Below are 27295 nucleotides of genomic sequence, written 5' to 3'. Positions count from 1 at the left end.
TTCTTTTTGTTCTATTGTGTGTGTGAATGCATGTGTACATCATTTCATAAATCAACTAACCCTAAAGCTTCCAGAGGGCGCTGAATAACGGACTAGTGCTCTACATCTACCCTGTAGATCCGAATTTGTCTTGGCTTTGGCTACAAATTCGGTTCTAGAGAGGTTAATGTGGTGCACGTGAACCAGCAACGTGGTTTTAGACTCAGATTACAATATGCTGATGGCAATAATTTCATATCAAAGTCGTGATCTAAGTCAGATTATTGCGAAAAACAATAAATTTATATAGGATTACAAATGTACGTAAAAATATTTTCTTGATTTTATACCAGTACTGACAAATTACACGTAGTTTTTTCGGTATGACTGGTGTTATTTACTACAATATATCAATTTCAAACTGACATTTTTGATTATCATTATCAGTACCTATTTGTATTTGTTACATTTTAATAGATTGAAAACTTGCTTGCATCTTAATTAGGCCTTTAGTTTATTACAACAATATTGTTATTTATGTGATTCTATTTTTCACTCTCCGAATAAGTTTATTCACCGCAGAGGGCACCTTCAGTAGAGAAGTAATTAGTAAGTTAATTTTATTACCAGATAACTTTTAATATACAAAAGCTTAGGGAAAAAAATGTATTTTATTAGCTTTTGTTGGCATTACATGAATAAAGATCTTATTTGACAAAGTCAAATTGTTGGTAATTTATGGAAGAATAATTTTCAAATACGTTGGACAAACCAATTTTACTATTTGTGTTGATCTATACGATACAAAATATCTGTATTAATATCGTTTTTCTCACTAATGTTTACAAGTTGTTTTGATATCAAATGTTGAGAGGTTTATTAAAGTTTCATTGAAGGGTTTATTATTATGAACAATACATTGTAACTTTATTGCTTCGCACTTTTCATGTATTATGCTCATATCTCATATATTTTGTGATTTCTTGTCCACAGTCGAAAATTAATTATAATTTTTATTTATTAATTTATTAGAAATTAGAATATATTAAACATCTTATCTGTCTCAGCTAAGTAAACCTGGAGAAATTAAGCCTCAAAAATATTGTAAACTTCTAAGTTAGGGATTCTCAAACTGTGGTAGATGGGGCTAATGTCGATGGTACACAATTAATGAAAAAAAAAAATCATAAAATGTGTGACAACACCTATCTGAAATTTTCCTGTATATATATACATAATACTCTCCTTAATTATAGACTGAACTACATAGAGTCGCCAGTATTTTCTTTTCTTAAAATTGGCAAAAATGGTACCATATAATAATCAGTGGTGCCATAAAAAACAGTCGCATCCTTCGCATTAATGGGTAAGTATTAAATATATGAATTTTTGTAACTAGATTTTTAGCTTTTTTTAAAAAAATTAAGCCTGATATTTTAATTTAAAAAAAAGTGCATATGCGAGTCTGAACTTTTGGGAACCACTGCTTTAAGATATTGAAAATATGTTTTCAAATGTCAACATTTAAAAATTATGGTTCGACAATTTTAGGTTTAATTGTTTAATTAAAACTACTGTACATTTGTTTTAATTTTAATCATTTTCATATACGATCTAAAGTTTAATTCCTGTCAGATTACCGCATTATCTGACATGTGTCCAATAAATGTTTTGTGGTAGTTTCTTAGAAGAACTTGGATATTTTCCATTAGTAACGCTATTCTGTTATTATTATTTCGTTAATGAACTAAGATATGCCCTGTCAGCATTGTTAACATCTGGACAATTCTCTCCTCATGTTAAAAGTTACATGAATATCTGATTCTTCATTTGTATTTTACTTCTAAATCGACAACCAGTTGCACAGCAGTATGTCTGCGGACTTACACATTGTGCAGTTTTGTGCTTAATTCCAAACCAATCAAATTGCAAATATATTTTTGGTTACACGTAAAAACGAATATATATTTTCACCAAATTTTTAATATAAACCTTTTCCGCATTTTGCCCTTCCGTGGCACAGCGGTATGTCTGCGAACTTAAAAGCTAGAAACCTCATTTCGATACCCTGGTGGGAAGAGCACGGAAAGCAGACCAGTGTGAGCTTATGCACAATTACAACCAAACTGCTGTATCTTACTTTCAACTGATAGGGCCTGGCATGGCCAGGTGCTTAAGGCACTCGACTCGTAATCTGAGGGTCGCAGGTTCGAATCCTCGTCACACCAAACATGGCCTCCCTTTCAGCAGTGGGGGCTTTATAATGTTACGAACAATCCCACTATTCGTCGGTAAAAGAGTAGCTCCAGAGTTGGAGGTGGGTGATGATGACTAGCTGCCTTCCCTCTAGTTTTAAACTGCTAAACTAGGAACAGCTAGCGCAGATAGCCCTCGTGTAGCTTTGCATGAAATTCACACCAAACCAATCGACCGATAGTGACTCAGCGGTAAGTATAAAGGGTTTCTAACCCTAAAAATCGGGATTCGATATCCACAGTGAAAACAGCGCATATAACTCACTGTCTAGCTATATGATTAATAACAATCAATCAATCAATCAATCAAACAAACATTACTTTCATTTATTTCTATTATGTTATTTGTATCATGATACTGGTTCACACGATTTTTTTTTTGCTGTGTTTTCCCTATTCCCATATCTTTTATTGCTGGTTTATGACTTCACTGTTTTGACACCTGTGGTAAAAATAATTGCCTCTAGGAAAAAGAGGTGTGTAGGCGATTATAAGCCAGTTCTTTGTGTGTTTGCATAATAAAAAATAATGCAGACAAATAACGTTGAAAAATTCTAGAATGCTTACTCCAGAAATCATTATCTTATAAGTTCTTTATGTGACGAGCATTCATTCATAGTCATCAGAGGCGGGGGATCAATGAGCCATTTGCCTACCTGCTTTTTAGAAAGGGGACTCTACGCCCTTCTTTTATCAGAAAGAAGAAGGATATTTAACGGAACTTGTCACAATGGAAGCTCTAAAAGTATTTCTGTTCTTGTATTGTCTATTAACCACTTGTTCTGTGCGGGCGGCAATTTAAAAGGGAAAATTAGGGCTAAAGGTTTTGGTTTATGTTTTCCCCAATTGTCTGAAGTTAAGGAAAAAAGCTACACAATGGGTTGTCTGTACTGTGCCCACCATATCTATCGAAACACGTTTTTCTTTCAATTATTTCATACAAAACTAATATTTATAAAATGCTTAAAATCTCAATATTTCATTAATAATTTTATTTTATAGAAAATTTGTAAGAATACATCAAACATAATTTTTCAAAAGTTAATGCCATGGTGGCGCACAAGTTTGTGTACATATTTTTATTTACTTTTTCTATATTAAGATGTGCATTTAATAACTTTTTTTATAAGCCAATATTTCTACGGCATTGGTACAGTATTGTGTGTTCAGCACATGTCATGGTTGCACGTGTTTGTGTTTTTCTTATAGCAAAGCCACATAGGCTAAGGCTATCTGCTGAGCCCACTGAGAGGAATCGAACCCCTGATTTTGGCGTTGTAAACCCGTAAACAACGCTGTACTAGCGGGGGGCATCTTGGTTGCAAAACCTAGACGAAAAACATTTTCGTCCCTCGTGAATGATGACTGACAATGGTTTGTATTTTAAGAATTTTTGAACGCTGTATATAAATGGAGTTATAAAGCAATAAACGTTTTCCTTCAGTGGATTAGGGTAATATTTTATGAGTATGCTCTTTGTTATAAAGCACAAAGGGCTATCTGTGCTATGCTCACCATGGGTATCGAAACCCGATTTCTTGCATTATATTTCCTCAGACGTACTGTTGTGCCACTGTGGAGCAATATTTTATGAAACATGATTTCTCATTTCCTATTAATTAAAGGTTATGTAGAGAAATACATATATTTTTCCCGAAAATTATTATTTTAAACATCCGCTTAGTAAAATTTTAAACGAGAGGTTTTGGAAGCTAAGGGTGTCTTTCACAAACGAGACAGTACGTGATTAATAAAAATTGTACATATAAACATTCAGTAGAGGGTGCTATAATAACTATGCAGTAACATGGTTTTTATTGTGTAACTTTTACTAGTTACTTTAATAAAATTGAATGAATTTTTTACCTACTAAAAATGCTTAGCCAACAACAAATAAAATATTTTTGGATGCCATCAGAGAAGAGCAATGATAATTAAGAAAAGATTTATTTCACACAAATGTTTCAGCTTAGTAAGTAAAAACTACTACAACTATATTCTCAAGGTCATCAAGTTGAATGTCTATAAATGGATTAACAATACGTTTTTCACACAACCCAAGCATTTTTTAGACGTTTATTTAGAGTCTCACTTATGACAAACTATATAACGATAGCAGAATATAAATTACGTAATGAGGTAATATCTTGGTCTAAATAAAACATTTTAATTTTTTAAAAGGAAACGTGTATATAAAACAGAAAAAATCATAAAAGATTAAAAGTAGCTCAAGAGTTGGTGGTGGGTGATGATGGCTAGCTGCCTTCTTTCTAGGCTTACACTGCTAAATTAGTGATGGTTAATGCAGATAGCCCTCACGTAGCTTTGCGCGAAATAAAAAAGAAACAAACTGTAAAGTTTGTTTGTTTTTGAATTTCGCACAAAGCTACTCGAGGGCTATCTGTGCTAGCCGTCCCTAATTTAGCAGTGTAAGACTAGAAGGAAGGCAGCTAGTCATCACCACCCACCGCCAACTATTGAGCTACTCTTTTACCAACGAAAAGTGGGATTGACCGTCACATTATAACGCCCCCACGGCTGGGAGGGCGAGCATATTTGGCGCGACTCGGGCGCGAACCCGCGCCCTCAGATTACGAAGCACACGCCTTAACGCGCTAGGCCATACCAGGCCCTAACAAACTATAAAAGCACTAAAGTCAAAACACTAATAGTCAAATGCCGAATGGAAATGGTAATTTTTTACAATGTGTTATACATTCATAGTTTATAAACCTTGCTTGTAAGTAGATACATGTAGCACTTTAAGTAAGAAGTCACTTGATACTGTTATTTTTATTTTTGAGGTAAAAAATATCTGATTAATTGTTATGGATATCTATTTGTATTCGAGATAAAACCAGACCTCAGAAGTTTAAGCACAATAATGAATATGTTGTATTGCTACGTTATTATTAGTACATATGATTTAAACTGTTTCTATTTGTTTTTATGCACTAATCTAGATAAATGGGTTGTCTGTGCTGAGCCCACTGCGAGTATCGAAACTAGTTATAAGCCTGAAAGCTTATTGTTAAGCTACTGGGAAGCATATGATGCAACAAAGATTATATCTACAATATGATCTTACACATCTACGTCTTTAGAGCTTGCATCGGCGATATTCTTGTTTAAAACATATTTATCATAAATATATTTTATACATTTTTAAATACTAAAAATTTGATCTGAGAATAGAACATAATGATGTAAAATTAATCTATAAACAACTACGTATGTAAATAGTAAAGTAAATACGAAAAAATTTCTAATCCTTGACAGTATTATCAAAGTTTTCTTTTAAACCTTAGATTTATCACAAGAGCGAAGAACAATTATTGGTCAAGATTTTTATCAGAAACCAACTTTATTAAGTTCATATATTTTGTGCAGTTCCAAACTATTTTTTTTTTTTAAAGGAAGAATAAATTCCACAAAATATTTAAATTAACTTCCATATCAAGCGTTACTGGCAGGTGGCTCAGCAGCAAGTCGGAAGGCTTACCATACAAAAATTTGGTTTGTTTTGAATTTCGCGCAAAGCTACTCAAGGGCTATCTGCGCTAGCCAACCATAATTTAATAGTGTAAAACTAGAGGTAAGGCAGTTAGTCATCACCACCCACCGCCAACCCTTGGACTATTCTTTTACCAACGAATAATGGGTAATGGGATTGACCATAACACTATAATGTCCCCACGGCTGAAAGAGCGAGCATGTTTGATGCGACGAGGATTTAAACCCGCGACCTTCAAATTAGGAGTCAAACGCCTTAACCCACCTGGCCATGTCGAGCCTCGATAATAAAAATCAACTTTCACTAGTACTGATGAGAAAAGCACTAATAGCCCATTGTGTAGCTTTGTGCTTAACAATAATCAAAATAGCTATCATATAATTTATCTTATCTCTTGTTTCTCAGAAACGAGCTACTTCAAAAATAAACAGTTGATGAATGGATTTATTATTATTATTAAAATTTTCATTTGTATTATAATACTTGTTGTTCACTCTAATTATGCCAATAACACCTGTCTGAAGATAATTCTAAAAGTACCACAAATATTTTACGCTATTTTAAGAGTATTTAGCTCAATCGTTTTTTTAAATCTTTAAATATTTTGTATATAATCACCTTTAAAGAGATAGTCTAATAAGATAAACGACTGTTAAATATTATGACAGGATAAAGGCCCTCGTACATAAATATAAAAAGGCGCGAATAGTTTTAAAAATTAAGTAAATAAATGTTGTACTAAATATAAAACAAACAAACAATCATAAAATACTATATTTCTTAGCAGATTGCCAGTGGACCAGAAAATCGAAAAATATATAAATGAAAAGTTTGGTTTGAATTTCGCACAAAGCTACGTGAGGGCTCTCTGCGCTTGCACTCCCGAATTTAGCAGTGTAAGACTAGAGGGAAGGCAGCTAGTCATCACTACCCACCGTCAGCTCGGGGGCTACTCTTTTACCAACGAATAGTGGGATTGATCGTAGCATTATAACGCCCCTACGGCTAAAAGGGCGAGCATGTTTGGTGTGACGGGGATTCGAACTCGCGACCCTCAGATTACGAGTCGAGGGCCTTAACCCACCTGGCCATGCCGGGCCTATACATAAAGGCTTTAAATTAACCATTCTACAGATTATTTCAATCTACCCAATACTACAAAGAGCGAGCATGTACGGGTCTTTATGTATATGTAATACTGCATAATTGTTAACGTATGTAAGATAATGAAAAATAACAATTATTATTAAAAACAGGATCAACAAAGTATGTAAATTGATAATGCGATTAACCAAGTGTGATTGTCAACGAGAAAGGGTTAGTGGCTTTATACTTAAGATATTTTGAGTTTAGTACAAATACCTTTTGAAAACATTATATTTTAGTTTATTTAATCTTCTTATCAATATTCATTTTCAAACTGATGTGACGGGTTGTTATTTAGCACAGAGATACACAATGTGTTATTTACTCATTGTCCACCGCAGGGTATAGAAACGCGAACTTTAGCGTTATAAGTCCCTGAACTTACTGTTGGCCCACCGGGGGAATGACGTGTTAGTAACAAAGCCTTTACATTTAAGTAACAAGCTTTTCAACCAGAATATCTCCAACAATGAGGTTGAATCAGTTAAAACATTTCTCATACTGATATGTATTTCTTTTTCTTCATTTTTGGGGTCCTCCGCTGATACAGCGGTAAGTCTACAGATTTACACCGCTAAAATTAGGGGTTCGATTCCTCTCGGTGGACTCAGCAGATAAACTGATGTGGCTTTGCTATAAGAAAACGCACACACTCATTTCTGAGTGAGAAAGCTATGCATATTACTTAAACGTATCAATTGAAATTAGAAGGATGACAGTTCCAAGTTTGCAATCATGCATACCTCAAATTATATGTATTCGATTTAAAATATATATATGTATTGAAAAAACGAGACAGTTAAATAACCATTACTAGTTTCATTACAGACACGTTAAATTGTTCATCTTTGCCATTTGGCAGACAGGTGTAGAAACCCGTCCCCATTTTCAAGAAGACAAGAATATTAATTAAGCTGTCAATGTTTCTTTGAGCGGCTTAAATAGTAATCGGTATTTGGCTGCAGACAGTTCTATGACAGATAACAACGTATATAATGGATGCAAAAACGCCTATAAACAACCTAGCTACGTTTCAGTAGTTCATTAGAATGTGTGATATCAAGGAAGTACGCTACCTTTCATGAAGGTAGCACTGAAATGAGAACAATGGAATCCATGATAACGACTAATAACATTGCAGAACGAATCTCTGTTGAGAATATCTCAGAACTCTCTCTTCAGCAGATTTTTTATCATATTCAACAACAATTTTTTTTTATTAATACTGCCTCTCAAGTCAACCGCAATAATCGTACTATTACAAGTAAAACAAATCACTCATGTATTATGTTTTACTTTGTTTGTCAGTTGCCTTATATTGCGCTATGTTTTCAAATTTCTATTTTCCTACGTTCTTTTTGAAGGTTTAAACAGGAGAATGAAACACATTCCAAAGTTTGGACTAGTATGTCTTAAGCCTCAACAAAATTACTTAAAACTTAACACTTAAAAATTAATTAAGCGGTTTACGTTTCATTGTCAAATGAAGGTATCACTGACGTAGCTTGACTTCTAAGAGTCCAAATGACTATATATGTCCTATCCCAAAGGATCAATCACACAGAGGGCGCGTAATATGATTGAAGTTTTCAGTGTTTGTTGGAAGCTTAGATCCTGAGAAGACAAGAAGAGACAGAGTAAGTGGGTCCTCAGGGACCTATTCATCTTCCTGACCACAACTAAATGGATAGAATCAGCTACTGCAGCTCTCTCGTTGACACTGCTGTCAAGTCAGCCAAGGTGAATGTCTGATTCTCTGAATAAAACTTCTGACAGAACTCAGTCAGACGATAGTAACGAAAATTTCTAGCTACTGAGACAAACGCATTTAAGAAAAAATCGACTTGTGTTCCACAAAAAACAACTGAAAAAAAAAGGAATTACTGAAAACATCATAATCCATCTTGGTTTTAATCAGTAAACATTCCTGTAAAAGGAGTTATCAAAATAACAATAAATAAATCATTCGAAATTAATAATAATACATAGACAAAATAGACTAATCATTTCTGTCTTGAAATCGTGTAATAAACGTTTAAACTGTAAAGCTGAAGTAATATAATGTACCATATTTCAGATATATCTTTATTATTACTTAAAGAAATGTTTTTTCTACATCTTTTTACGTTTTAAATAGAAGTGTTTATTGGTATTTAGGACTAAGGATCTATAATATTTTACAGAAAACAAAGTGTAAGAAATATGAATATTGTTTTACCTCCTTAGAGTTTAACTCTACAATATTGTTCTAACCAAAGGTAATGAAGATATTTCTTCCTTTACAATTCTACAGATTTCAAATAATATATATATATATATATGTATGTATGGTTTCATGCTCTACAAATTGATAGATTAATATGAAAAAACGTATATGGACCCACAGTATATATTATTATTAATAAGATTTACTGAGCATTTTTACACTATGCATATAGTAATGATGATTATTTAACACGTGCACAGAAAACCTCTAATAGATTATTGATTATATTATGGGCATTATGTAAATCCAAGGTTTGTTATATCCTCCTACAAACACTAATGTCTTAATATTTTTCTCTGAGCAATATGATTGCTATAAACTCTAACTAATGATCAAGTATTAAAAACTTCCATGTTAAAACATTTGTTTGGTATTTATTTTGTTATACAGACAGATAAATAAGCCTTTTAATGGTACCACCAAACATCCAATAATTTTTAATTATCACTTTTTAATCATTGACTAGTATTTTGCAAAATAAAGTTACAATATGTGTATGCCTATAAATTAGCTTGAAATAGTTTTTTGCATATTGTTCTCATCATGACTAATATTTATTATACAGGCTGGCCTGGCATGGCCAAGCGTGTTAAGGCGTGCGACTCGTAATCTGAGGGTCGCAGGTTCGCATCCCCGTCGCGCCAAACATGCTCGCCCCTTCAGCCGTGGGGGCGTTATAAAGTTACGGTCAATCCCACTATTCGTTGGTAAAAGAGTAGTCCAAGAGTGGACGGTGGGTGGTGATGACTAGTTGCCTTCCCTCTAGTCTTACACTACTAAATTAGGGACGGCTAGCACAGATATCCCTCGAGTAGCTTTGTGCGAAATTAAAAAAAAACCAAAAACAAAAAACTATACAGTTCCAGTAGTGCATAAATAAACAAAAAATAGAACAGTTGTTTCGGAAACAAACTACAGAGAAACAAAACAAATCTATATAAAACTGAGTGTGTGTGTGTCTGTGCAGCTCTGTAAAATAGAATACACTAGGTTTATTGCTGTATTGTAACTCATTAAAATTTAGTTTGTCAGGTTTAATGTTTTACAGTAACTCACTCAGTAAAATTTAGCTGTCAGGTTTAAGATTTTACAGTAACCCACTCGGTTATATTAGTACATTAGGTTTAATGTTGTATAGTAACTCAGTAAAATTACATACGTCAGCTGTAATATTCTACAGTAACTCAATAAAATGAAGTACACCAGGTTTAATGTTCTACAGTAGCTCAGTACAATTAAACACACTAAGTTTACTGTGGTACAATACCTCAGTAAAATTAAGTACATCATGTTTATTGTGGTACAGGAACTCAATACCGTTGTGTACCTCAGGTTTAACGTTTTATAAATAAGGTAAATCAGGTTTAATGTTGTATATATGTACGAATTTATATAGGTTTGCGTTAAGCAGTATATATAAAACACATAAGAACAATAACTTTACATATTTTTACATCTACGTATCGAAGTTGTTGTCCAACAGTCTCGTAAATATCGTTACATTTTAAAACTATGGATCGATTTGTTTTAAGGACGCAGATTACAAACTGTGAAAACGGTATTTAGACTGAAGTTTATTGGTAATAAAATATCCGGGAAGAAAAGGATCAGGATTGTTTGACTCTATAAAAACATATGTCATTGATTCTTGCTTTGTTCTCTTGCTAATATAACTGGTAATTTTGCTTTGGTATATCCTTAGATTGGAATAAGAGATGTGCGTTGCATTGTATAAGTTTGAAGGTATTTTAAAACATTACATTTTATTACAATATTGTAGTAACGTTTTTAAAATAATTCTAATAAACTATTAGAAGTAAGAATTATAGTTTCTTCTATAAATCATGTTATGTTTATTCAACACCAAATCACGGTATTAATGAATATAACATAACCAGATCGTTTATAAATCCACAGTGTTTATGTTGAATGGAGAAAAACCTACATGATTCTTTCCAAAAGAGCGTATACTAGTGTCTCCACCCACGATTTATTTTTAATGGATATTATTTTATTTTCAATTTCGTAAACAAATAAATATGGTTATGAATTTATTCTGAAGTACTCTCATATAAATATAAAAAAATATATAAACTCACCTGCGTTAGGGATTTATCATGAATTATTCATGATCATGCGCACCATAAATCAACAATTTCCCAGAACTTCAAAGGACTTAGTAATTTCAGACTTCAAGTTCTATTACGCATCGAAATGGAACAAACTCACAGTAGTTAACTACTTTTATTGGGATTCAGTCGGATGATCATTTAAAAAGAAATCTAGCAGTGGTGTTACTTGTTAGTGTTTTTCCAATGTACTGACATTTCTTATTCCACTCTTGACAGTTGGTAGTTCCTCATGCAAGTGCATCTTTATCTGAATGCATTTTACACTTAAGCTTGCAGTTGTATTAAAGCTATAATTTGTGAAGTTGAGCTTTGTGAAACGTATAAAGCCATAACCAGAAATACAGCCGCCATATTGAAATAATACATCTATGTCAAATTCTCTCGTGACGTCCCGACGGCCGTCCAGTGGTTAGACATATCACTGGCTTACTACGGCCATGTGATATGGTAATTTCCTCAAAAGGGCGGAGTTTAGGCCCTGTTAAGCGACATACACGAACGAAAACTATTTCCATTCAACTCATTCAAAAATTAATGATCATGAGCTCGTTTTTGATGAACTCACCACCGCATATGGAGCCAAAATTTCCACCTTGCGAAGAATATTTACAAGCTAGCTACATTCCATGCCACGGCACCAGCTATTTCTCTCCACAAGGGCAGCATCATGACGTGTTCCACAGCGCTGACACTCAGCACGCGCCGATAAATTATGACCCTAACACCGGTGGAGCCAGAACAGCCCCTTACACAAATCACGGCCCTGCTAACTCTGTCTTTCCGGCATCATGCTCAACGTCTCAGAACAGTATATCAACGCTTGAAAAGCTTACTAATCTAGGCTCCTCCATAAATTGTGTAACGGGCGTACGTTTTCGGAAAATTAATGCTACTTCCCACGGACTAGGACAATCTCCTGATAGCAATGATGCATCTCCTGAATCGTCTCCACCACCATCAGAATCTACTTTACAAACAATACCAGTTTCTTCTTTACAAGTCCAACCATTAACCAGTATTCACAATAGAGATTCGTCTGTCAAGAATTCTTCGAGTCTGAGAACGAAGTCTCCTGAATGTGTAACTTCCCCCGAAATACAACCGACAATCTACCCTTGGATGAAGAAAGTTCATCTTGGGTCAGGTACGTAAGCAATTCAGTTCAAAATGTTAACTTAAATGCTGTATTCTGATAAGGGATAACGTGCGTAAATACGAAAAATAACCACCAGGGTAATAAATTACCAGCTAACGTGACTTTGCTTTAGTTGTGACGTCTCCGTTTACAAAGTCTGAAACAATATAAATCAATTCAGAAAATTCGTTGTTTAACCTTTATATTTCTCCATACTGTTCCAACTTTCTCACGAGGCATAGTCCATTGTTGGGGAAGTTATAAATTTAAGGGCCTACAACACTAAATTCGGGGTTCTATTCCACGTAATATATACAGCAGATAGCCCAACGCAGTTTTGCTCTTTAACAAACAAAATCGGAGTATAACTTTATACTGGTTTGTCCCTTTTCACAAAGTATAACTTTTGTCATCTATACTGATTTCTCCTTTTTTCTTTTTCTTCTCTATACTACTTTGTCCCTTTCTTTCATATGGTATGACCTAGGTTTTTCCGTACTTTTTCTCACAAGGTTCTTCTTTATACTGTTTTGTCCTTTTCTCTCACGACGAATAATCTATGCTCTATTTTCTTCTCTATACTGGTTTGTGTCTTTCTCTCACAAGTATAACCTTTATTTTTCTCTATACTGGTTTGTGTCCTTTACTTCCTCAAGGAATAGCTTAACTCCTCTTATATACTGGTTTTTGTCTTTCCCTTATAACCTTTGATATCGTTTATACTGGTTTATTTACCTCTCTCACAAGGTATAACTTTAGTTCTTCTCTATACTGGTTTGTCTCTTTCTCTCATAAGGTATAACTTTAGTTCTCCATACTGATTTGTGCTTTTATCTTACAAGGTGTAACTTTAGTTCTTCATACTAGTTTGTGCCTTTATCTTAAAAGGTGTAACTTTAGTTCTTCTCTATACTAGTTTATGCCATTTTCTTACAAAGTATAACTAGTTCTTCTCTATACTAGTTTGTGCCTTTATCTTACAAGGTATAACTTTAGTTCTTCTCTATACTAGTTTGTGCCTTTATCTTACAAGGTGTAACTTTATTTCTTCCCTATACTAGTTTGTGCCTTTATCTTACAAAATATGACCTTTATTCTTCATCATACTAATGTGTCATTCTATGATATTTTATCTTCTCTATGCTGGTTTGTTCTTTTCTCTCACAAGGTATAGTTTACCAGTGGGGCAGTGGTACGTTTACGGGCTTATTAAGCTAAAATACAGGGTTCGATTTCACACGATGGACATGACAGCTCGTCCAACGCGATGTTGCTCTTAAACAAACAGACACAAGATACAGCCTTTACTGGTTTGTCGTTTTTTCTCACAAGATGAAACGTGTTGTTCTCTATACTTGTTTGTTCTTTACCAGACCAGGTGTATAGTGTTTCTTATAGCTTCTTTTAACTTTGCTTTATAAAAAAAAAGAAATCCTCCTAATTCCCAAATTACCGACTCGTTTATATAACGTTTATTACCACAGAGGTCCACATGTTATACCTTTTTGAGTATCTTTATGTTACTCGGTGTCGTAGTATTTAGTCTAAGGAACTTGTAGAAAAGACTAGGTAAAGACATTTATTTTCTACGTAAAATACGTAAGAAACACCAACGTTAATTACTGAAATTATCTGCAATATTGATGATATTTCTGTATGACTCCTATATTATTAGATGGCTTTGACGTACAAGCAATTTGGTGCATAAATAATTTAGAAAAAATGTGAGTTAAAAAGTAGATGGGTGTGAATGTTAATTCTAGGGTTTATTATTTTTACCTTATCTTTATAAATGCGACAGATGTATAGCTATCTATTATACTCATTAGACATTCGAATATCCCCCGATGTAAAAATCACATAAATTTTTTTTTCACGTATATACGGTAAGATGTTTCATCTTCTTGCTTAATAAGTTTCTTTTTGTTCACTTTTACTTTTGCTGTTTTAGCAAATGGAAGTTGTTTTTCATCAGGGATAGAAACTAAGCGCCAGCGGACAGCTTATACTAGACATCAGGTTCTGGAGCTAGAGAAAGAGTTTCACTTTAACCGTTATTTGACACGACGTCGCCGGATTGAAATTGCTCATTCACTTTGCCTTTCAGAGCGTCAGATTAAAATTTGGTTTCAGAACCGTCGCATGAAATGGAAAAAAGACAACAAGTTACCGAATACGAAAAATGTGAGAAAAGCTAGTCGGCAGGTCGAGAACCTTCACCACGGTCTCTCAACATCGCCCAGTGTAAGACCCATGTTTAGTTCGCTTGCGAATCGCATTTCTTCGCGACAAGACAGACGCACGGTGGATCTAATGAATATGGCAAATCCCTCAAACAGCGAAATACCACATACTGGATGTAAAAGTCACTATGGATTAGCAGAACTTTGACTCAGTCAATAAAAAAATTGTGTAATCGTTCGGTGTTTCAAGTTCTGCAACTGATTTTCTTCATGAAAGTGGTCAAATTATTTACTTTACGGCTCACTGGCGTTGGCACGTAATAAATATCCCTAATACTTTTTGTCTCAACACTTTGCTTTTGCTATCAGAGACTAGAAGGACATTCTACATATTCGTGCACTTCGCTGATAGGTGAAGAAAACCAACTAAGAGATACCATCAAAACAACAAAACCAAGAATCCAACAATGGAAGGGTATATACGAGTATAAACACAGTAAGGAATGAATATCTACGTGCTTTCTGATGTGTTGTAACTTAAGTTATAAGTTTATGAATATGCTGCTACTCAAGCGTATGGTATTGCAAAATTATCATTTTATTTTAAAATATAATATAGAACAGAAATATGTATTTTTTTTTCTGGCTTAGGCCAATGCACTATCTGGACTTCGAAACAAACATTTCAAGTGATATTCCTCTGGGAATAGATCAACTCTGTTTGTTCAACGTTAAAACTCAGGGTGTATTTTTTTAAGTTTCATGTTTTTAATTGTTTAAGAGTGTTTTGTTTTGTATTTGTTTCAAGTTAATTCTTTGTATTGTAGCGCATTTCTTTATATTACTTTTATATTGATGAGTGAGAACGTTAAAATGTTTGATTTTCTCAGACTGTTTGTTCGTTGAGGAAACTTGCCAACTTTTTCTGAGACACAACTTTATTGGTTACAGTTTCTCTTAAAAGTACTATAGGTGTGTGTAATTTTTGAACGAGTATTGTTATTTCTTTTTCATTTGTAGTTAAGCACAAAGTTACACAATAAGCTATCGTTCCTTCGCTTTGCTCATCTTGGGTATTGGGAACTTATTTTTAACGTTATAAGTTCTCAGAATTACCTCTGAGCCACTGAGTAAAGAAAAAAAAAAACCTCTTATAGTAGGGAAAGAAAGACTTAGCAAGTTTTATTGGATCAGTCTAGTAAAGCAAATAGTTTAGTTACTCAGATATTTTCTCGATTTTATTAATTACGTTTAGGTTACATTTCCTTTATTACTTCCAAAGTATGTTACTCATTGCTATTCAACTACAGTGCCTCCAATGCGTGGTTTTGATCTTTTAAATATTTCAAATATTTTACGAAAATAACCCTTATGGATCCTTTTTTTTAGCAAAGTATTAAGTATATCATTTTACAGATAACTGATAAGACAGAAATCTTATTCATTGAAAGTGCACTGAAAGAAATGAGTGAATGTGTGTCTGTACTTATAGCTAGGTACCTCAAGTTGATACCGTTGTAACTTGTTCACTATAAACAATAAAAGCCTATAGACATTTTTTTTACTGAAGGCACAGAGAAAAAAAACACGTCCAAATTATATTGTTTTTATTAATTATTTATGGTTTTATATATTGTTATATATTTTGTTTATATATGTAGGGGCCAAAAATGTTTATTTTTTAATAAGTTGAAATTCTTCTTTCCCGGTAAACTGCCTTGAAATAGGTCGCGTAATAGTAATTTTTTAAACTTAAACCTACAGTGTGTTGCAAAGTAATTCAGAAATCCCTTCCATTTAGTGACTTAAGTATAATACATGTTCAAAGTTTAAAATCGTGCAATTGTCACAATTATGTCATTCGGTCTAATTCTAAAACATATAACGAGCCAACCTTTATCGAACACTTTTATCTTTATACGTTAGTTTTTATTACATTTGTTCTTCACTGAAATAAATTAATGAACTTAGCAGTTCTACATATTAAATTATGTGTAATTTAAGGTATCTTGGTAAAGAAATGGTTCTTGGGCACATCAGATTAAGGTGTTATGAAATACTGTGATTTCCTAAATTCAGAAATACAATATATTTTAAACAATGCTAATGTTTGAGATTACAGCTCTAGCGAGCACTAGTAATATCCAAAGTATCAATGTATGTATAAAGTTTAAACATACATATATATGACATGTGAAAATTAAATTATATAAGTTTGTATGTGTACATATATTTAGGCATGTACATATAATTAAGGTTGAATTTTATCAAATATAGATTGAATAATGGTGTTTTCATACTTCTTGGAAATGTTATATAGATCCTTATGAAATGCTTTAAAACCGTGACTCGTCATGTTATTGTGTTTAGTTTTCTTTTAAAGTGTATGTATTCTCTGGAAATATGGTAATACTATGTATATATAATGAAAAAGCAGTAGTTTTTTTTTTAACCGTATCATGGTTTTCGCTGAATTAAGTTTTAGGAAGTGATAAATAGAATATTCGAGACTCCGAATCTTGAAAAGAAATGTGTACTTTTTTGATCTGAGCTTTTGTCGATCAAATTGGAAATTTATTAAAACTCAAATAAACTATAATAATGACAATTTCACACTTAAGTTGGAGATAATGATCAGTTCTGTAGTTTTCCCAAATACCACAACAGAGTTCTGCTGCAGTGTTTTATCTGGTAGACTAAAAACATTTAAAATTAGCACTGCCCACCTACAGCAGAGAAAGTCATGTTAGTTAATAAAAGTAGTGGTGTGACATACACTTTAAGAATATCCCTATTTAAGCATACCATTATGTATATATTTACTTATGTGTACGATTTAGAATTAACTGGCTTGGAAATACTCTGAGAAATCTGAGAAACATACCTGTATGAATTAACACGTTAAAATATGTTCACAATGTGTTGGTGAGTTTACGTATATACCATGAAACGTACACAGTGTGTATGAAATAAATGTATAAACCTACATCAGTTCCTACATGTATTATTGTGCTAAGTGTTTTAAGTAAAGACCTAATATTTTCTCTAGTTATTTTTTGATACTGAAGTGACTGTTGTCATGACAGGAAATAAATGCTTTGCTAAATATGCAGTAAGTCTTAATCTAATACTGAAGTGTTTATAGTCATTACTTGACAGTGTAAGCGTTAAATAATTTGTGGTTATATTTACTAACACGAGTGCTTTATTCAAGCTTAATATTTTTACAAGGTAACAGCCTCAGTCTCAAACCAATAATATGTGATCTGTAACTGGATAGAAACCAAGTCCTAGACAACTGAAACTGAAGGATTAATAAAGCTATAGCCAACCTATGTTGTTTCATACACAAGTTTAATAATTCGGAGAATCTTATATGTAAAGGTAGTTTTACAGATTTACAGTTTAAAATATACAATAATATAGACACATTCGTCATATGGGAGATTAGTTTAGTTAACTTCAAGTATCTGTGTTGGATAATTGCAAGAAAATAATCTTCATATAGCCTATTTACCGAGTTCGAGACTTACCACTTGCCACGTTTTATATTAACACTTAAAGCACGTATTTGTGACTTGTACTGAAAGTCACGTGCTCATTTATTTGATTCCCTAAACATAGATGTTATTCAGATTCTAATAAAAATGGTGTGGTTATTTTTTTCCTTAACGTTTTACATACTGTTGACAGATTATACATGGCGTAAAAAATAAAGCCTTGTATCTGTATATGTTGTTGTTATATATATTGTTATGTCTAGACATGTTAACGTTTCTTCTATAATAGCTAGAAACCTAAAAATCGCAGAGTTATGTGAATCAGACAGTCCGGAGAATCAATGCCGTTTCTAATTATTTAATACAATATTGATTTCACTTACCAGTGCTATTATCGATCTAAACACAAACTATATCTTTTTTTATTGTATTCCCAATATGTTGATTTAAGAGCATATTTACACTAGGATAATGCTCGTAGTGGAAAAATGTATAGTTAGATTTCTTTACCTATAATTATAGTATCTTAACTCGATCTGGAGATCGTAGTAAACTGAGGAGCACTAAGACAGTCTGACAGCTACCATGTTTATGTCACAGTTTCACGTCTCCTTATTAAACTCTGGGGATGATTTTCTAATAGGAAGATTACCACTGCTCGAGTCAGTCTTCTATATTTCTTCACACTCGCTTTCTGTATTTTGTGAACCTTCTATATGCATAAAGAGAGAGATTTATAAAACTCGTCAGGTGTGTGATTCGCCGATTAAGCTACGAACAATTGAATATAACACCTTTCAACAGTAATCTGACTTTTTCAGTTACACTGAATTTAAACAAATATCTCTTTCTGTAACTTACGAATACAAATAATATTACAGTTTAATGACGACTACTTTTAGGCATACATCAATGTTAAGGCTTCACATAATTTGTGTTAGATGCTTTTAAATTATTTATGTATTTTTTTCATATTTATTTGCTTTAATTGTTTTTCCTCAGTGAACTGATGTTGAAGTTGTTAATGAATGGAAGTATTGGAAGTAACGACTAACCATGTTTATTTTATGCAACTGTGTTTAAGTTTCTTCGGTAAAAACCAAACGATAGCAGTTTATTTCTATACTCTTGGATTTGCAACTGGAACGTTATCCTTCTGCTTTTACTTTTTGTTTTCATAGAAAATGTTTATAAAACATCATTATACATCCGTCTTGATATGAGTTGTGAGAAATAGGTTATTAGGTTATCATTGTTACCGTCCTTAATTTCGTTATTAAGAACAAAGTTAGGCTCGCTGAAGGATTATTAGCTACTGCTTGCTCAGTTGAAAGCTTGCCATGTTTTATTAATGATGTTTCGAGTTTACCCGTTTGATAGAAGTTAAAATATTGGTATTAATTAGCTGCCTGAAATGTTCTTAGTGCCTAAACATCGTAGAATGTTATTATATTTGCATTGTGTTTTACCATTAAGCGCGAATTAAATCTAAAAGAGAAAAGAGAAATATTTCAAAAATAGTTTTGTGACGTTAAATCATATGTATTTGTCTCTTCAAAAACAAACAACATTTATACACACAAACCTGCAAATTTCTGCAAACTTGTATATGTATTTAAATATAGATATATATACATAAAACTTTCAGATTTACCATTTACTCTACACAAGTCACTCAAGCAGTAAGTTAACGGACTTTCTATGCAAAAATCCGTACTTCGACTCTTCCCAGTAGGAAATGTGCAGACAATCAGTTCTGTTACTTTGCACTGAAATAACAACAGGAACAACAAATTCTTTAAATAAGTATTTTATTATATTTAGGTCTTCACTCAGATTCATTACTTAGTGCAAACAAAATATAACTAGGTGTAAATTTGTTTTTACAAAGTGATTCATTAGTCATACCTTGATGCTCAAGGCTATACTTTTGGTTTAGGAGAAAAACACTTCGAAGAAATCTCGTCGCTATTACTGACAAAAAGAAAACGCGAATACCTTGATTATGAGCTGTTTATTAAAAAGTACTAAAAATAAAAGTTTGTTGCACACCTACTCTGATTGGATCAGTTGCAGTGTTAGTTGGGAAGTTTTACTTAAACAACTTCACATAAATATTTTTTTTTCAACGAGTTCCTTTCTTTGCAGTTTTCAACTATTTGCAGTTGTTAGGACTACGAAGTAAACACTAGAGGTTTGATCAATGAATGTTATTTGAATCTGCGGAAGGATTCATATACATTATATGTGGAAATGCAATACGAACTAGGGACGAAGTAAACTTATTTAAAAAATGATGAACTAAGCGAGAACGTGCACTGAGCAACGTTAGTTTTTTTAAATCTTATTTAACGTTGAAGAAACGGTCTGAAAGATTTATTTATAGAATGGAATCTGGTAATGTCTTTAATAAATCACTGTCAGATTTTTTATCTCTCGAAGTTACATCCTGTACGGGGTTGTAAAGAGAATTTAATTATCTTATAATTATGCATAATGCTCATATTATAATTTGTATACTGACGTTATACATGTTCCTTCAATTTTGTATTTAAAGATAACTATCTTTATTACTTTATATACGTTTTGGTCCTATTAAGGAATCGTAATACCTCTTATTTCAGCTTTGTAACGTTACGCGACAGAGACAAAAATCATTACGATTCAGAAGCCACGCATGGAAAACAATATAAATATTCATAGTTATAAAGCAGTAAGAATGATGTAATAAAAAGATATAAAGCTGATAATTACTGTGTTAGAAAAAGAATGTTACTTTATATCCAAGTAGTTATTTTAATTTTTAGAGAAGTTTATTCATGTGTTTGACTTTATGTTGTTTCCTCGCTCGAAAATGACATATTTCTATGCATTTAGATATTGATGGTAGATTTGGAAGTTTAAACTGTTAGATTTTCAATCATAGTACGAATTAACGTCCTCATAATGCTGAAATATTGTTTTTACTTTATTAGACACTCGGAATTTCACTTTACATGACGCTTCGTACTGTCAGTTTCGGATTGCATTTTAGTGCACCCTCGTAAATGAACTGTAAAGCGAAATGTTGAGTGTCTAATTCAATAAAAACAACATTTTGGTGTTATAAAGTCGTTTACTTCTATTGTTAATATGTCTTTTACACAACAATATGCACTACAAAAATTAAATTTTAAATTATGTTTTCGTTTAAAAATATAACAGCAGGTGGTGCAATATTTTCTTTTTATGTTAGATTATTGAAATTTGTTATAAATACTTCTTTGAGTGCCCCCAGTCGCACATCGGAATGTCTGTGGATTTACAATACCAGAAGCCGAGTTTCAAAACCCGTGGTGGACTGAGAACAGACAACCCATTGTATAGCTTAACTTTGGCGAAAGAAAATTGCCAGCATCGTAAGATAAAAAATAACACAATTCAAAAATGTAGTTTCATACAAAGTAGTAATTTTGCAAAAATGAAAACAGAATTAATCGTTTTATTATTATTTTCAAAAACACATTTCACTAAATTATAGAAAGCAAGTTTAAGTATGTGTTTCTTACAGCCACATAGGAATACCTGCTCAGCCCACCGAGGGGAATCGAATCCCTAATTTTAGTGTTGTAAATCCGAAGACATACCGCTGTACTAGCGGGGAGCTAAGGTTAAGTATGTAAACAATGTGATGTAAGGAAACTTTATAGGTTTATTTCACTGTGATGATTTAAATATTTTTCACAGTATACAAAGTAATACAGTTATAAAATTTTTGTGTAGTCGTCATACTATATACTTTCTTCCGTAATTAGATTATACGATTGAATCTTTTAAACAGTATGTTTGTCAAGTAAAAGTTAATAAACCAAGAAATAACTTCTGTAGCTGTTACAACTGCAAAATGAAAATGGGTTCACTGAAAGAGAGAAAAGAAAGACGTTTTTTAGTTGTTTTCCTAACTACCCAAGAAGTACCTACTGTAATTGCTGCCGACAAACATAAAGTTTATTCTCTTTTCAATCTAACTACGAGGCACTTGCTATAGTTGTTAATAACAAAAAGTTAAAGCTAATTCTAAAATAATTACCGCACTTGTTGATAAAGATGAAAGTGTTTTGAAGTCTTATTCTGCTATAAATGAAGCATTTACCGTAATTAATTAATTATAAATCATTTTAACCCAATTTATAGTAATAGTGGACTCGGAAACTTGTTAATAACGATTAAAGTAATTTGTCATTTGTGAAGTACTTACACAAGCCAGTGAAAACTAAAAAGTGTTTCAACCTGTTTTCTGTATACAAGACCTGGCATGGCCTAGTAGTTAGAATAATTGACTCGCAATCTGAGAGTCGCGAATTTGAATCTCTGCCTCATCAAACTCTTTCAGCCGTTGGAGAGTTATAACGTGACACTAAATCCTATTGTTCTTTGGTAAAATAGTAGTCCAGCAGTTGGCGGTGGGTGCTGTTGACCCCTCAGTAGGTTTGCGCGAAATTCAGACCAAGCTGTCTACAGAGAAGATATTTTACTTCAAGTCTTATCATTAATAGTGTTATGATAGATGTCACTGAATCGAATTGTTTACAAAGAATTCTGTTTGTAACGTTTAAGACAACGATCTCCCACAGCAAACGCATTGTTTCAAGTCAGAAGCTTCTCACAATAAAGTATTAAAAAGTGGTTTGCACAATAAGGTGATTTTTTTTAAAAGTAAAGTTCTTGAGCTGTGTTTTTAAATAATTATTATTTCTCATTTTTTGATGTGCAAACTCTTCATTCTTCAAATTCCGAAAAAATAACAACCAATATTTTGACTTTAAACTTCCTACTACTTTATTTAAACTGAGTGCTACTTATAATTAATTGAGCTTATTTATAAGTATTATGATTTCAAAATAGAGAAATTAAAAGGAGTGGAAGAAATATAATCCGTATTTACCAAATTATTATCACAAAATTTAGGCTTATTTGTGCCAAATACTTCTCCAGCTTCTGATGTTTAAATTACATCTTTTTCTTTATTAGAAAGTTTGACTGGTTGGAATCAAACAGAAACTACACAATGGACTATCTGTACTCTGTCTACCACTGGGTATCGAAACACGGTTTCCAGCGGTGTGCTACTAAAAAGAATCGCACCGAATGATCTCGCAACATCACATATTGGACAACAATCAAACACTGATAGATCCAAATTTCTGAACCATATATTTTAGATCTGGCTTTCTTTTGTTATTAGTAAAAAAAGAAACATTTTACGTATATTACTAGTTTATATTGATAAAACAAAACCTGGTAAATGTAAACGACAAGGAATTGATACACACACACACATACAAAGATATATGTATTGACAGGTGTTATTATAACTAAAGGAATTAATGTAAAATAAGATATGGAGATATATAAGACAATCAACAAATTGTATGAATATATCAATTCTTATACGTCTATTAATGTTTCAAAACCAGACCAAGATTCGATTAGTGAGAATAGTTTTAAAGTGTCCAACCTTAATCTGTATTACTTGCTAAGTTTAAAGAACGTATAAAAAATCTCTTCTTTAAATTTTATTTGTGTGAGTTTTTTTTTAATTGTGAGTGCTTTTGTCGTAAACTGTAAATTTAATTATCTCGAAGGAAAATAAAGTCAACAATTTTTTGTTTAAATTACAGCCATTATCTATAAGATTATTCTTGTGCACTAAGATGTTTCAGACATGACCTACTACATTTGAGTTTGGTAACATAAGACTCAGTTACGCAGTTCCAAATTAAAGCACTGGTGGGCCCTTGACGAGGCATTAGACTAGTGGTCTCTCATTGCCTTTAAGAAAATATAGTAAAATTTGACAAACTAAAATTATCTGTGAAAAGAATTTAAGGAAATGAAAAAAGGGAATAAGATGTTTTTGTAAAAAAATTATTTATTTTTAAATTAAATGAAACAAGAACGCTTCTCCCATTTTCGTGGTGGGCCCTAAACAACTGCCCCTTTTGCCCATTTGATAAAATACTCCTGCAGTTACGTGAAATAATTTATTAATGTATTTTATAATAGTGGATAAAAATCAATGATCTGATAATGATCAAAATAGCTATAGCATATACATTAAATTAACGACGATCGTATAACGTTGACTATGCAAGAATGTGAAGGGCAATTTGGTTATAAAAGTAGTAAACATATAATATCGCAATAAAAAAGCAAAAATGCTTAAATAATATTAATGTAAATGTTTAATTGCACCTGTTTTCACTGTGTTGTAAATGGCAGAACAAAAACTGTAGTGACGCAATGAGAAAACTTTGTACTATTTTCAAATGCATTTCTTCATTCCTTTGTTTGTTTTTTTTAATTTCGCGCAAGTCTACACGAAGGCTATCTTCGCTAGTCGTCCCTAACTTAGTAGTATAAGACTAGAGGGAAGGCAGCTAGTCATCACCACCCACCGCCAACTCCTAGGCTACTCTTTTACCAATGAATAGTGGGATTGAGCGTCACTTTGTAACGCCTTCCACAGCTGAAAGGGTAATCATGTTTGGTGTGAGTGGGATTCGAACCCGCGACCTCAAATTACGAGTCAAGTGCCTTAATCACCTGGCCATGCCGGGCCTTTGTGAATGCGAACTAGAATAAATTGAAGAAACGACAAAAATCAACAAAGTTCAGAATTAGAGAAAATAATACACGTACAAGTGTTTGACTCTGATCTATCTGCAACAGCTCATCATTCAAAGGAAGAACACAATAAAAATTCAATAGTATTAAAATAATGACATACATGATTTGTATGTCACAGATAACTCATTGTATAGCTTTCTGCCCACTGTGTGTTTCTAAACCCGAATTTTAGCATTGTAAACTGTGAGATCGTTAAAGCATCGGAAAGCAAACGGAAAGATAAAAGAAACTTTCAACATTCATATAAATGATAATACACTTTGTCAACCTAGCAGATAATTCAGCTAAATCTGGATGCTTCTGTTGTCAATATTCGGGTATTAGTTTATTAAATCATAAGTGAAATGTGTTGAGCCCGATATTGCCACTACACACTGTCTTACTCAGGACTTCCTTGAACACAGTAAGAGATTAGTAACCAATACATAGATTATTAATTAGTTAGCAATTAGTATTTAGGGCAAAAATAAAATTAATTAACTATAAATTAGCTTTGGGTGGTTGTAAATGATATGATTCATATTTGGAGTTAAACAATATATTTAAAAAGTGAAAAAGAAAGCATCGTGAACATGAGGCAGTCTATGTTTTATTAATTATTCTCACTAGCTGAAGCCATTTATTCTTCTTCTGTTAAAGAAAGGTCTGAATTAATCTCCACCGCTAAAATATCTCTTAAAACAATTTTAAATTTAACAGCAAATTATCTGTATCTTCACAAGTTTCTTCCTGTGTCATAGCCGGAGATGCAAGTGACAGTGAACCGATTCATTCCGGCTAACAGTACTTTTAAACAGACATAATTTGTAAATAAAACAGAATAGTATGACATACAATGAACAGACTCGGAGTTAATATTGTAGAGATTTTGAATTAACAAAAAGTCTTATATTATTAAATTTATGCAATGTCTAAAGCTCCAGTAATATTTCAAATAGACAGATAAACATTTACATTTAGATAACTTCTGATCACGTAGAAGTACATTCCTTTTTTATACAATACAGTTATTGAGAGAGTATAAAATATGTTTTTACTTTTTATAGCTTCGTGTAATCTACACGAAAATTTATACTTTAAACATTATCACACGTTACATATGCCTGATACACATATCAATATCGTGACTGGAAAGTGGGAAAGAAAAGATCTACTAAAGTTTCTTAGAGTAAGAATAGATCTGAGTGAATATAAATGATTACTGTGGAACAACGTGACTAAGGTAGGACGTAAGGACTTTTCTTCTCTCTTCCTGCTCTTGCATTCCTTACAGCTCTCATGCGGTTAGTCAGTCGAGACCTATGGGTAGAAATCGGTAACCGGTGAAAGATTTATGACGAGTGCCATTGATTCCAAAGAATCTCAAAAGACAGAGATTTATGGTTTCGTTCATACCTTGTGCTCCTGGGCAGGCCTTAATTATACGGCCACTAGGGGACTGGTTTCCTCTGCATAGCAGCGTACTGCTTGGGAGCGTAGGACTGGTTGTTCATTGGCTTCTACTCGTGTAAAGGGATCATGCGTTGGCCGTACCTAAGAGCAGTATTTATGGACAGTACGATTCCTACAGGTGATGAGAAGGCTAACTGTACAAGTGAAACGCGGAAATGAAGTATTCAATAATTCTTATCCTGTTAACAACGTAATTTCGTATTGTTATTGCAGGTACTCACCCACTGATGCTAACAACCGATCTTCAAGAAATTACGTTCAGTGTGTTCTCTCTTTTAACACTAGAACACAAACAAAATCACGAATGGTGGAACTATGGGCCACTAAACTTGTAAAATATAAAATCCCTGTTGATACTCTCAATGACCGCATTAATCAACAGGGAGAGAGTTTGTAGATTTACCATTTGTAACAACTATACCGGAAATGCGATACTTCTATGTGAAAATATTATTTTAAAGTGTTTAATTTTTGATCCAATTTCACCTATTTCTGGTTGCAGGTTTCATATTTGCATGAGATATCTTGCTTCTCTATTGGTCATTTTTGTCCTCTTCGTAACTTTTGTCTAAATTCAGAATTATCTCGTATATGATTTTCATGTGATTACTTGCGATGAATCATTCAGCTAGAAAGTATAAATAATAATCAAGCACGACTGATATTGGTGAAAGCGATATTAGCCAAACAGTACTACATAAATGATATAAAACTTATCTACATGCCTGAAAAAAAGAAAGTTCAAGTGAACCTTGAATGTGTATTTTTGGGAAAGCACTTAGTGTAAATATCATGGTTCTAGTTTTATATCATCAAAATAAGGATATTCGGAAAGTTACAATTTACAATCTTTAGTGTGTTTTTTCATATCATCAAGATAAGGATAACCGAAAAGATACAATTTACAATCTTTAATGTGTTTTTTCATATCATCAAGATAAGGATAGCTAGAAAGATACAATTTACAATTTTTAGTGTGTTTTTTTCATATCATCGAGATAAGGATAGCTAGAAAGATACAATTTACAATCTTTAGTGTGTTTTTTTCATATCATCAAGATAAG

At 32.7% G+C, this 27295-nt stretch overlaps 1 protein-coding gene across 3 annotated transcripts; it reads left to right on the top strand.

Annotated features, from left to right (window-relative positions):
- Positions 1-11736: 11736 nt before the first annotated feature.
- LOC143232684 (homeobox protein Hox-D4-like) lies at positions 11737-23250 on the top strand. 3 transcript variants are annotated; one of them, XR_013017660.1, is made up of 3 exons: positions 11737-12436; positions 14379-15106; positions 23121-23250. XR_013017660.1 is itself a non-coding variant. In XM_076468407.1 (2 exons), the coding sequence occupies exons 1-2, from the start codon at positions 11737-11739 to the stop codon at positions 14816-14818; spliced, it is 1116 nt and encodes a 371-aa protein (XP_076324522.1). In that variant the 3' UTR covers positions 14819-19736. The 3 variants fall into 3 exon arrangements, 2 of the variants coding, with proteins under 2 accessions (XP_076324522.1, XP_076324521.1); XM_076468407.1 differs by lacking the exon at positions 23121-23250 and having other exon boundaries at positions 14403-19736; XM_076468406.1 differs by lacking the exon at positions 23121-23250 and having other exon boundaries at positions 14379-19733.
- Positions 23251-27295: the final 4045 nt, after the last annotated feature.

The sequence above is a fragment of the Tachypleus tridentatus genome, chromosome 11 (assembly GCF_004210375.1).
Source record: "Tachypleus tridentatus isolate NWPU-2018 chromosome 11, ASM421037v1, whole genome shotgun sequence".
Taxonomy (NCBI): domain Eukaryota; kingdom Metazoa; phylum Arthropoda; class Merostomata; order Xiphosura; family Limulidae; genus Tachypleus; species Tachypleus tridentatus.
This window is presented reverse-complemented; position numbering and strand designations above follow the sequence as displayed.